Consider the following 12,822-nt stretch of genomic DNA (forward strand, 5'->3'; position numbering starts at 1 on the left):
AATCCCCCCCTTTCCTCCCTACCTTTAAGGGTTCTGCTAATCCCGCCCCCCCCGCAGCCCATCCCTATCCTGGAAGGGGCTAGTTTCCCTACCGCTGCACTACTGAATTTCGGCACCGCTGCAGCTAGCTATAGCCCGCTCCTGTTCTAAAGGTTAATCAACTCCCTTTTCCTGTGTTTTAAGAGTTAAACCCAGTGGAAGCTCGTAGCTCCGATTTTGGTGGGGCAGTTAATCCATTCTGGGTTTCAGTCAGAACCATCCAGAACTCTCAAGGTTCAGCACCTTGGAGCATCCAAGGTGCTGAACCTAATTTGGGGTTAGGGTTCAGCATATTGGTTCACCAGTCTCCGCTGGCTAAACCAATTTTCCCTTCCAGACCTTTAAGGGTTAAGCCACCCCCTTATGTACCTGTAGCCCCCCAGTCTTTCAAAGGTTAATCAACTCTGGCCCATTTAAGGTGAGAGCAATTCCCCACCGCCAGACCTGTAATGGTTAAACCGATTTCTCCCTACAGCCGCCCCGTTAAAGGTTAATCAACCTGCCCTCCTGCTCTTTTAACGCTTAAGGCCCCCCCCCCTCGCCCATGTCCTCCAGTCATTTATGGGTTAATCAACTCCTTCCTCCTCTGGTCCTTTTAATGGTTAAACTAAATCTTCCCCTCTCCTCCAGACCTTTAAGGGTTAAGCTAATTTCCTCTTCCTACAGCCTCCAGTGTGTGAGGGAGGGACCTGCCCTCTACAGATGTTGTTGGATCCCAAGTCCCATGAGCCTCAACCAGCATGCCCAGAGTTGATGGGAACTGTAATCTAACATCTGGAGGGACGCAGGCTCCACACCCCTGTTCTAAAGGTTAAACCAATCCCCCCCCCCGCCTCAGTCTCCAGACCTTTAATGGGTAATAACCTTGTTGGCTGCGGCTGATGGGGGTTGTAGTCCAACCACATCTTGGGGGAGGGCACAGGCTCTGCACCCCTGTTTTAAAGGTTAAACCCATTCCCCCTGTCAACCTCCAGGCCTTTAATGGTTAATAACCTTGTTGGCTGCGGCTGATGGGAGTTGTAGTCCAACCACATCTTGGGGGAGGGCACAGGTTTCCCATCCCTGACTTGACGGTTCAACTATTCTCCCACCCAATAAATTAACTATTAATTTAATAGTTAAGCCAGCCACACCGGAATCTGCTGTCTGGGGATGATGGGAGTTGCGGTCAAACATCTGGAAGGCTGGGTTAAGCCGATCCCCTCTTCCGCCGGATCCCCGCCGTCCTTTAAGGGGTAACCAGCTCCCTCTGGTCCTTTAAGGGTTAAACCAATTTCCCTTCTCCTAGCGCGAAAGGGTTAACATCGCCCTCCGCGTCCTCCCCCCCTTCCCCTCTTGGCTACAGCGCGTTCTACAGATTGACACATTTTCTACGGGAGGCCGCCTCGGACCAATCAGGCGCCTCCGCCGGCTTCGCGATTTTTTTCTCTCTCTCCCCCCCTCCCACGTGGCCACCGAACGCCCATTTTATTTATTTAATTTCCCCTCCCTCTCCCGCCTCTGATTGGCTGCGGCGCGCTCGGCGGCGGCGAAAGAGAAGGAGCCGGACCCCACGTGGAGCGGGCGCTCGGTCATTGATCGCTTCTCCCCCGCAAAGCGGGGTGGGGAGGGACAGGGGAAGGGGGGGTCTCTCTCTCACACACCCCGCCCACGCTCCCCCCCCTTCCTTGCTGGAGGCGGCTTGGCTTCAGGGCCCCGATCCTGGCTCCTGTGCCTTGGTAAGAGTGCCTGCCTGTTTCAGATGGGGGGTGGAGGGGGGTGGATCGGGGCTTGTGGGAGGGGGGCTGAGAAGAAGGCAGAGGAGGCCTCTTCCTGCTGCCTTCTCTCGCTCTCTACCTGCTGTTCTGCAAAGGCTGGACACAGAAGTGCAGGGTCCATTGTTTGCACTGGGGAAATGATGATGTGGGGAGGGGGGAATGGGCGGCTGGGGTGGGGTGGGAAGGCAGAAGGGGCTGCAATTAAGAAGAGGGGGAAGGATCTAGTTTTGGGGTGGGTGGGAGGGGAGCTCCTTGGGGAGTTGAGAGGAGGGGGTGCTTTCTAATAAATAAATAGATAAATAAAATGGGGGTCTGGAATGGGGTGGGTGAGGGGGTTTCCTTAATCAGGAGATAGGAGTGTGTATATGTGTTGGGGAGTGAAGCAGTATTTTTTTTTTTTTAAAGAGAGAGAGATACATGGGTGTGCCTGTGTAGTTTTAAAGGCTCTTCACTCTGTTTGTCCTTGTGTGGGCCACCCCCTCCCCAAATACACATATACAAACAATAGCATGCCCTATTGCTTATGCTTCTTATTTCCCTCTCCTCTCCCCCACTCCCCCTTCATCTATATCTCCCTGAACGTGAAGAATTGACTAACTAGTGGGAAAAAATCCCTTTATTTGAGTCAGGGGTCCCCTGGGGCTGAAGCTTGTTGTTTTCTTCCTCTGTGTTTCTTCTGTGAAGGAATTAACAGGGCACTCTGGGCATGTACAGAGTTCTTTCCTGTAGCACCTGGATAGCCTTGCCCAGCTCTAGCCTCCCTCCTCTATGGGGCTACAGGGGAGAGAAGAACGGGGGTTCCAAGCAAAAATGAGCAGGGGGGAGAGAGAATAATTGAGTGGCTGTTGGGGCATGTCTGGGCTGCTGGGGCTTCTTAAGGCCACACGTGGGGTGGTTTTGAGAGGTGTGTCCAAAATCGTTCTCAATGTGGGCCTTATGCATGATATCCTTACCTGACTCTGGATCTGGTTGCACACAAGGTGTGTGATTTGGAGCAGTGCAATGCATAGAACACAGGAGATAACGCAGGTGGATTTGAGTCCAAAGTGGAACATCCTACACCAGCCCCAATTCCACTAATACAGGGCCTGACATCTTCCCAAGCCCCCCACTGAAATGTACATCAACACTGTACCTCTGACAGCTCCTGTTCATTTCACTGCTTGGAGTCTGTCCTGGTGGATTGGGCCCTCTGGGTCAGATCTCTCCGCTGGGTTTAATTACAGCATAAATCTGTGGCCTGCAGCAGCTGCTTTCTAGTGGTTTACGGTAGGGCTGCCTTGGGTGGAGGGGAACCTTGGGTTCGAATCCTCACTGGACCACAAGCCCAGATCCCCAGTGTGTGAACGTGCAAGCGAGAGACAAAGGGAATCTTGATAGACTCTGTCTGAAGTAGCTGCCATCCTAAACGCTCTTACTAGCAAGCAAGCTCCATTGAATGCACAGAGTGGAATTTACTTCCAAGTAATTGTGTCTGGAATTGTGCTTTTGCTTTCTTTTTAACCTGCCCTGTGTATCTGCTTCTTCCATGTGTGCTTATGGGCCCTGTGGGAAAACTAAACCTTGGCTTTCTGGGGTTTGTTAAAAAGACTTCAAGGATGTAATCTTACACTTTCATCTCTCTCTCTCTCTCTCTCTCTCTCTCTCTCTCAGCCATAGACTGGGAATACTTCTGCCTAGCTGGCAAAGAGTACAGCAGCTTTCCCCAACTTGGTGCCCTCCACATGTTTTGGACTTCAACTCCCATCAACCCCAGACAGTGTGCCATATGGCCAGGAATGCTGGGAGTCGTAGGCTAAAAGATCTGGAGGGCATCAGGGTGGGGACGAAGCAAGGTGGGACAGGGATTGTATCCTTTCATGCCTTGCTTTGTGAGCTTTGCAGTCCGAAAGTCTTGGAAACAGGATCCTGGGTTGACTGGCGCTTTGATCTCATCCACTGGGCTGCTCTTGCAATAAATTTATGAATGCTAACTTGAGCACGCTCCGGGAGAGAGCGCAGGACAGGAAGGCCTGGCGTGCTATGGTCCATGGGGTCACGAAGAGTCGGACACGACTGAACGACTGAACAACAACAAATGTTAATCGAGGGGTACAGATAAGATCTGCTGGGAATGGGTTGTACCCAGGTGAACGGAGCATGGCAAACAGTGGTGGTGTTGGTGGAAAAGGAATGGGGGTGATTTGGTTCTATGATTGATGGGGAGTTTGTGCCTCTATGTTTTTATGCTTTCTCCCTAGCCCACCCTTGAGGTATTGATAAAACTGTACGCTTGAATGGCGGTGTCCCCTGGTTCACAGCTGCCTCAAATAAGAGCTTTGAAACCCCTTCCCCACTTCATGCAAGGCCACATAGGCATTTTGAAAAGAAAAATAAGTGGTGTTGGGTCCATATACTCTTCAGTTCTTCCAAGCCTAGTTGGTTTGGTGGCAGGGGGAAAAGATACGCTTGATGTGTCCAGAGGCACTCTTGTCTTAAAATACTTATTTCATGTGCTTTGCGGGCTGAGCCCTGGTGTTGCAAATGGATTCTGGGTTTTAAGACCTTTCCTCCAGTTGAGTCACCCACCTCTGCAGATTAGCCCACGTAGGTAGAGAAAATAAGGGTTTTGTAAAAGCCTTGTAATACAGTGGGTAAGAAATTGAGAGTGCAATCGTATGTATGTCTACTTAGAAGTTCATCCCATTGAATTCAGTGGGGCCTACTCACAGGAAAGTGGGTACAGACTTGCAGCCTGGGCCACTTTGAGTCTCGCCTCTTAAGTGAACTTGCTAGGCAAGCTATTATTCTTTCAGCCTCGGTCACTTGTCTGCAAAATTATGCTGCCCTACCTTATAAAGGTGTTGTAAGGATTGCAGTAAGTGCATTGGTGATATTCTATATTAATTATAATTAAGTCTGCAGGTCCATACACATTTACTTGAGAGTAAGCTCCAGTAACACAGCGTAACTTCCTTTTGAATAGACATGCATAGGATTGCTCTTCATGTCTCCAAAAGTCCCTAGCCTGATTTACTCAAAACCTACTAACCAATTTGTTTGTGTCACCTCAGCAATCTATTTCTATATGTCTGTTTTTAATTTCCAGTTTAACAAAAACTCTTGTGCCTGGGCACTTGTGGACAATTCTCGATTGCCATAGGCGATCAGGAATGGACTAGATAGGCCTTTGGATTTATCCCGCATGGCCCTTCATATGTTCTTAAAATGTGGGTAATGGGGGGAGAGAACTCATGAACCCCATTGTTGTGGCAGCTGAACCAGTGTTACTTTTAGTGGTTGAAATATCTGTGGAATTATGTCCTGTTCACCCCCCCATTCATGTTTTTATTGCAGCCTTGTGAATAACTCCTTCAAAGTTAGTACACCTTAACATTTTCTTTCTAGATAGTCTGCCCACTCTAGACAGTCTGCCCATACCTATTTTGGGCACATTAGATGGTGTTAGAAAAGCAACAGCTCCATCTTAAAAGGCTTGAACATCGCCTATAGATGTTTCTTACCCTCATATAAGGGTAAGAACATAGCTGAACATATAAGACCAATTCTGGCCCACTTGCGCTGGCTGTCTATATGCTTCTGAGCCCGATTCAAAGTGCTGGTTTTGAACTATAAAGCCCTACACGGCTTTGGACCACAGTACCCAACAGAACGCCTCTCCCGGCATGAACTGACCCATACACTACGCTCTGCATCTAACGCCCTTCTCTGGGAGCCTCCTTCGAGGGAGGCTCGGAGGGCAGCAACAAGGGAGAGGGCCTTCTTGGTGGTGGCCCCCCATTTGTGGAATAATCTCCCTGATGAGGCCTGCCTGGCGCCAACACTCATCTTTTCAGTGCCAGGTTAAAACTGCCCTCTTCTCTCAGGCATTTGGTGGCATATAAGGAGTCTCTGTGATTGTCTGTGGCTTTGTTGTTTTAAATTTGTTTTAGATGTATGTTGTTGTGTGTGCTATTGGTTCTATGTCATTACGTGAATGGTTCTATACTTTATAGAATGTACTTTCATGTTTTTTAATGTTTGTGAACTGCCGAGAGAGCTTCGGCTATGGGGTGGGATAGAAATATAATAAATAAAATGAAAACACAATCCTCCACAGGTCAGCCCAAGGGAGTACATACAGTCAAACAGGAGCAGAAGTGACATAGCTGAAACCGCAATTCTATGGTTTTGCTCCAAGGATGTTCCCCCAAAACCGGCCCCCGGTGAGTTACTTCCTGACTTAAAGTTCCACAGAGTTTGGTTCCCTAATACTTGGGGGTGTTCAGCCCATTTAGAAAGGTTTTACACCACTTTAACTGACAGCTCAAATTTAGTTTCTGTTGGACTAAAGTTTTATACATTGCAAGCCCTTGGGGTAGTTGCAAGGTAGTTGCTGCATGTGTCAGGGGGTCAAGAAGAAAAGGGAAACATGAGAACTTGTCATAAAGGCAAGGGCCATTTTAAATACTCCCCTTTTCATCAAACCAGGAAAATATTTTCTAGTAGTAACATATAAGAGCAAAGAAATAAAAAAAGTTTCACAAAATAAGTTTGAGTTGCACAGATACTGCATGTGAAAGACTGGAATCTTTTCCCTCCGTTTGGCGTTATTGATTCTGATAGCGGCATATTGGAAGCCAAATATACATTTGAAGAGCCATCAGTATTGGAGAAGACCCCCGTTTAACCTCCTATGCATAATCTCTAAAATGGTGTAAAATATGTGAAATACCTCTGAACCTGTGCGTGTACTCTACAGTAATGGGATTTTGATGGTTCCATGGCATTTCAGCCCTTCCTCCTTTGTGTGTATTTAATGCAAGGGCATCACTAAACAGACATTGGGATCAGTAGAACGAATGGAGAGGAAAATGACAGACACTGCATCCAAGGTATTTCAGGGGTGGTAACTTAGTGACAGCTCTCATTTAACAACAAATTTAGCTACTTTATCTTGATGCAGCAGTTAAGAGAGGATGAATGTATCATGTCTTTTGTGTGTGCATGTGTGCTTAAAAAAATAAAAGCCTTTCTCCAGAAGACTTTGAGTTGAAGAAAAAACACGCAAGTAAGGTATTTGGGGTCTAGAGACCCCACAAGAATGAACATTGGGAGATGTTACAGAAATCAAATCCGCCCCCGCCCCCGCCCCCCGCCCGGTATTATAAACAATAAACAAAATGTCATGGGAAAGGGCTTTTCTTTAAATAACTTTGGTTGTTATTCCCCCACTCCACCCCGCAGCCAAATTATATGTTAATTGGGGTCTGTTAGACCATGATTTCAGATTTAAGGCTGCAATTCCTGGGAGTAAGTCCTGCTGAACTTGGTGGGGCTTGACTTCTGAGCGGACCTGCACTGAATTGTGCAGGGTACTGCAGGAGACTTTAAAAATGCAGGAAGGCACGGATCTCAGCTGAGCACTTGCAAATTCAGATGCCTGCTTTGTTATGGTTAGAAGGAAAGACCAATTTTGCCTCAAAGGGTCAGCACAGGGGTGCTGCTGGGGAGCAGGACTGGGAGAATTGGCCATTGTTGGCTGTGGGTGGTGATTGGTGCTCTTTCTACTTGTCCCTCCCAGGCTCACCTACAGGCGCCGCCCGTTGCCACTGCAGCTGCTGCCGTTGCTGCTGCAGCTGCTGCCAGTGTCGCTTCGACCACCCCCCAGTCCTTGAAGCTGACTTATCCAGAGATCTTGGACCGGATCAAAGAGGAATTTCAGTTCTTGCAAAACCAGTACCACAGGTAAAATTGCCACGTTCTTTTTTGGAGTGTGTGTGTGTGTGTATCGGGTGGGGTGGGGTGGGGTCGGGGGGTTCTTCAGTCGGTGTGCATGTCAGGTTCTACCACCTCTTAAACCCATGGCATCCCAGACCTCTGGATGCCAATGCAGATTTCTTCTCTTTTCTTTTGAATTAAAAAGGGAGACGCTTTTTAATCTGATTCCTGAAAAATATTCCTTTGGGGACATGCATTTATTATTTATTTAAAGTATTTCTATCCCCTTCCTCAGCCAAAAAAGGTTCCCAGAGTGGTGTACAATCAGTCAGTAAACAAGATGGTCCCTACCCACAGGTTTACAATCTAAAAAAGACACGGCACAGAAGGAAAGAGTGATGTGGAGGGAAGAGGGAAAAAAGAAGTAGGCTTTCAGTGGGTCTGGTAGAATGTAAAGAGTTCTCTTCTCTTGGAGGAACTTGTGTGTGTCTGCATCAGAAGCAGATCTGTCATCTTAAGAAGTTGCTGCCTGGTGTTGACGCCTGGCCTGGGTTCCTTGTACTGAATGAGCTGGGTCTGGGAGTTGGCATTTTAATTTCCCCAATATGGTACCCTCCAGATGTTTGGATCGCAACTCCCATCAGCCCCAGCCAGCACAGCCAGTGGTCGTGGGTGTTCTGAGCACTTGAAAACTGCCTTGCCAATGTAAATCACAAAACTGCACTGAGAGGACGAGATCTGCTTGTTTAGAGGTTAACATTTTTGGAGCATTTGGGGAGGGGGTGCTGTCTGTAAAGTTTGGTGTCAGCACTTGGGGCTGTGTGTCTCTCACGGTTCCACAGGAATGCGGAGAAGCCACAGAATGTGGTATTCCTAAGCATCTCAGCTTTAATCATTTTTAAGTTTAACTCCACTCCCCAAAGTTTCTAGACCGTATGATTGCACTGATACACCGGAATCTCAAAAGCCAGAATGGTGACGAAACTGCATTTTTGCAGTGATTGATCGAGGGCCGCACCAGTAGTCTGTAACAACCCCTTCGCTCAAGTTGCAAATGGATTATGCAAAGTCTGAAAAGGCTGAACAGGTTATGCAAATTAGGTCAAAATTTGCATTATTTATACAGGCGACCGAATTCTTTTTTATTATTATTTTTTTGTGCACAAATTTGGTATTTGCCGTTTTGGTAAGCAGCTTCCCATAACTGAACTGCACCTGAAATGAAAATTGGGGGCAGCGGCCCAGAAGCAGGGGCATGTTGCAGGCTCAAGATGGGAGGTTGTGTGAATGCACCCTGCAAAGTGTTAGGGGTCACTACTGTCCTCTTAGTCCTTCTCCTTTCCATTTCCACAGCTTGAAGCTCGAGTGTGAGAAACTGGCGACAGAAAAGACGGAGATCCAGCGGCATTATGTCATGGTGAGCAGTCCGCTGGGTGTTTGGGGGGGGGTTGCCGGGGGGGGGAGAGGGTGTCCCAAACAAAGCTCAAGCCTCACATATTTCTTTCTATACCAGCCTTCCCCAGTGTGGTGCCCTCCGGGTGTTTTATTTATTGCTTTATTTGATATGCACTTTTGATAACCCTTTGATAACCCTTTCTACCAAGAAAACTGGCAATCCAAGTGGCTCAAGGGAGGTTTGGACTACAATCCCCATCTGCTTCTGCCAGCATGGCCAAAAGATTGGGATGATGGGGGTTGCACTCTTTCTTCCCAGTTTCTTGTCTTCCCCCCACCCTGAAAAATATTTTCCCAGTATATTTTCTGTACCTACAAAGCTCTCTGACACAGGGTGCCTGTTATTTTTTTTCTCTCCCGTCCCTGTGCTGTTGGAGCTTTACAAACCCCACACCCTTTGAAATCAGGGCTGGGAATTGAGATGCTGGAGAAACTCAAAAGGGGCACATGGGATGGCCTGTGGGGATGGGCGGGGCAGAATTAAGGAAGGAGCTGGTGGTGCCTGTTCTCATTGGAAGCAGACCAGTGCCTAATTTCATAGCTCTGCCCCCTTCATCTGTGTAGCCCTGCCCTGATTCTGTTTCTTGGTCACACTATGGGGTGACCGAAAACTGGCAACTGACTATTAAAGATGGATAGATGGATAGATTGATCGATCTAGCATGCCTCCCCTTATTTGGGCATTTGGCATTTGGGCGGTATAAAACTGTAATAAATAAATAAATAAGATAGTTAACTTGGGCTGGCCAACAAGATCACATTATACCAGTACTTTTCCAGCTGCACCGGCTGCCAGTCCATTTCCGGGCCCAATTCAAAGTGCTGGTATTAATATTCAAAGCCCTAAACGGCTTGGGGCCAGGTGATCTGAAGGATCACCTTTTTCCGTATGTGCCTGCCTGGACCTTAAGATCATCCTCAGCCGCCCTCCTTTGTGAGCCCCTGCCAAAGGAAGTGAGGCGGGTGGCTACCAGGAGGAGGGACTTTTCTGCTGTGGAGTGAGCTCCCTAGAGAAGTTCGCCTGGCACCTACGTTGCACTCCTTCAGATGCCAGGTGAAGCCCTTTTTATTCTCCCAGCATTTCAGCATTCTAGACTTTTAGCTCTGCTGTTTTAAATCTCTGCATTGCTGCTAGATTTTATTCTGGTTGTACTTCTATATTGTAGTGTTCAGCTTTCATATTTTATATTGTTTTATGTTGTACTTCGGGGTTTTAATTTTTGTGAAACACCCAGAGAGCTTCGGCTATGGAGTGGTGTAGAAATGAAATAAATAATTTAGATAGTTAGACAGGCAAAGTTAGATAGATAGATTTGCTAGACATGCAGAATCGCCCACCTAGTGAAAATGCATGGCGAGAGGAGCATGAAGGAGACAATCACCTCTGTGCTCCTCCCGCCCTGCGTAAGATGCCCATCAGTCTCTGAGTACAGAGGCTGACAGGCTTCCAGATAGGATTGCACCCTTAATCGATTTTTACAATCTCTGCCAACGTTGTGTACATATTTAAACCAGTGAGAGGCTCTGAGGGTGACACTCCCATCTCAGCTATGTGGAGTGGCTTGTAATTTGGCAGGGAGAGAAAGGCACTCTGCACAACCTCAGAGACACTACTGTTTTTTAAAATGGCTTTTCTACTTTGCATTGTTTGATGTGCCGTGGCCTTGTGGGTATGTATGTTTGTGGGGGGGACAGGTACTGGGGCTTAACTCACAGGTTGTTCACTCTCAAGCTTTTGGAGTGTGCAGGCAGCAGGGAACATAATGATAATTAATACAATAATATCATTGTCATTTGTATAGTGCTTTTGAGTATTCAAAGCATTTCACAAGTGCTTTCTTGTAATCCTTCCAACAACCCTGCAAAGTAGGTTAGTAATACTATACCCATAATGCAGATGGGAGACTGAGGCCAAGTGTTCCTGTGGCCACTTTAACACCCCCACCCCACCCCGACACACGCACAGACACATGCACATTTTTTTTTTAATTCTCTTGTTGAACATCGTTTTGCTTTTTCTTGCAGTACTATGAAATGTCCTACGGGTTGAACATCGAAATGCACAAACAGGTAAGCACGTGGAGACTTTGTGTTTATTTGTTTTTAAAGAAGCTATTGAAAGTGATGGATGAACTCCAGTTCTTGTGCCATTGATGTAGATGGTGCTAACAAAAGGAAACGCAGGCAGGTCTCTGCCTCAGGGTCTGCATATTTTGTTCTACACCAGCCTTCCTTAACAGTGATCTCCAGATGTTTTAGCAAACTTCCACCTGCCCCAGCCAGTGTGGTCAATGATCAGGGATGATGGATCCAATGCACCAGATTGGAAAAGGCTGTTCTATAACGTCCACAGTTTGCCGGTTCCACGACAGAAATCTGCACAGCATTTTGCATGCATTCTTGCATGCATGAGAACTCATTCACTTTTTTGTGAGCTGTTTCCCCTCTGCCCCCCCCCCCCCCGATGCACACTTGTTTTGCATGCCATGTTTGATCAGGGAACTACATTGCAAGATTAAGAGAAATGTAAAAAAGTAAAGAATAGTTTCATTCTGGCCCTTGTATTGGTTTGGGAAGTGCCAATTAGGCTGGAGCATATGAAAAAGCAAAGCAAACAAATTTCCTCCCCATCTCTACCTCAGGGAGCTCACCATCTGGGCGAGGGGTAGGGGATAAGCAAGGAATGCTGGAGGAAAGGAGCACTGAAGACTCCCAGTTGTATCCCTCTCTGAATGCCAGTGAATGGTTGATGCAGCAGTAGGGTGTTCACGTTAATGGTGGGGAAGGATTTTTGCACACTAACCTGTGGAACACATGACTGGTTCTGGGATTAGGTTAGGAAGCCCAGAAAGTAGTGTAAATGGCAGGTGTGGGTGGAGGCCTGAGTTCAAGCAGTTTGAGAACAGCTTCCTTAATCGAGCGGTTTTGCACGCCAGTGAGTTCTGAGGAGGCATGTGAAGGGAGAAGAAAGGAGAAGAAAGGAGAGGCGGTGCCATGTGTAAATGCTTTGGGATGGGGTTCCAGGCATAAGGGGCAGTGAGGGAGAGTGGCTGGAGGCACTGAAGGTAGCAGGAGTTCCAGGCACAGAGGGCAGTAAGGGAGAGTAGTCAGAGGTGTCAAGGGATCAGGGCATCTGCGGAATGCCAACGGCAGTGGATTTGGAGAAGCAAAGATCACGGCTGAGGAGATGGCAAAAGGGTAAGTCTGTAAAGTGCTGTCTGTGTGGTGCTTAATAGACCTGTACAGTTGCGTTCATGCCCAGCCGGGCACTGCCCCAAGAAGCTTCCCTCTCCTCTTGCACTCCTGGCCGCCCTTGAAAACAGGACACGTTGGGTCTGACCCAGCAAAGCTCCTGTGTCCATTTTTTAAAAATGTACTTGTTTCATAGAAGATCAGCAGCAGTGAACCCTGACCGTGAAAGGGAGCTGCCTTGTTCTGAAGCAGTCTACTTGCAAATGCCAGGCAGGCTGCAAGTGCCGGGGGCAGCCCGCACTGCTTTACAGGCTTCCTGGAGGCAGGGGCCTCGACATCAGCCTGAGCCAGCCTTGAGCTGATCGCAGACCTGCAAATGCACCACAGAGCGGCTTCAGCCTGGCCTTCTCTCCCTCCCGCTCTGCCCATGTTCTGATTTTTTTGCTCCCTCTTGGAATTCGCCAGCCGCAGCCCCACCGCCAGCTTCCTTCAGCCACTCCTTGTGTTGCACAGACGGCAGGATTTACGGCCAGCTTCAGGTGCAGCTGGCCAGCTGCCAGCAGGCTGTCTACACTTATTCCCTCTGCCTTTCTCTCCCCTTTCCCCCCATTTTAACGAGAGCTCATAAGTCTGAGCTCTGACAGCCCCTGCGTGACAAATGGGAACTGCCGCGGTGGGA

The 12,822-nt window shown here is 48.0% G+C and overlaps 1 protein-coding gene across 3 annotated transcripts in view; it reads left to right on the forward strand.

The window, feature by feature from the left end:
- The first annotated feature begins 1,554 nt into the window (after positions 1-1,554).
- Positions 1,555-12,822, forward strand: part of LOC146333652 (transducin-like enhancer protein 1) — a 52,236-nt gene continuing 40,968 nt past the window's right edge. Inside the window, exons 1-5 of one of the 3 annotated variants that reach the window (XM_084826239.1) lie at positions 1,555-1,757; positions 5,896-6,001; positions 7,360-7,523; positions 8,850-8,913; positions 10,977-11,021. In XM_084826239.1, coding sequence (XP_084682365.1) covers positions 5,978-6,001; positions 7,360-7,523; positions 8,850-8,913; positions 10,977-11,021 — 297 coding nt within the window. In that variant the 5' untranslated portion in view covers positions 1,555-1,757; positions 5,896-5,977. The remainder of the gene's footprint in view (positions 1,758-5,895; positions 6,002-7,359; positions 7,524-8,849; positions 8,914-10,976; positions 11,022-12,822) is intronic. The other 2 variants (XM_084826238.1, XM_084826237.1) reach the window with 2 other exon arrangements.

This window comes from Heloderma suspectum, chromosome Z (genome assembly GCF_057233095.1).
Source record: "Heloderma suspectum isolate Gila_16-S chromosome Z, 16-S_ref, whole genome shotgun sequence".
NCBI classification, from domain to species: domain Eukaryota; kingdom Metazoa; phylum Chordata; class Lepidosauria; order Squamata; family Helodermatidae; genus Heloderma; species Heloderma suspectum.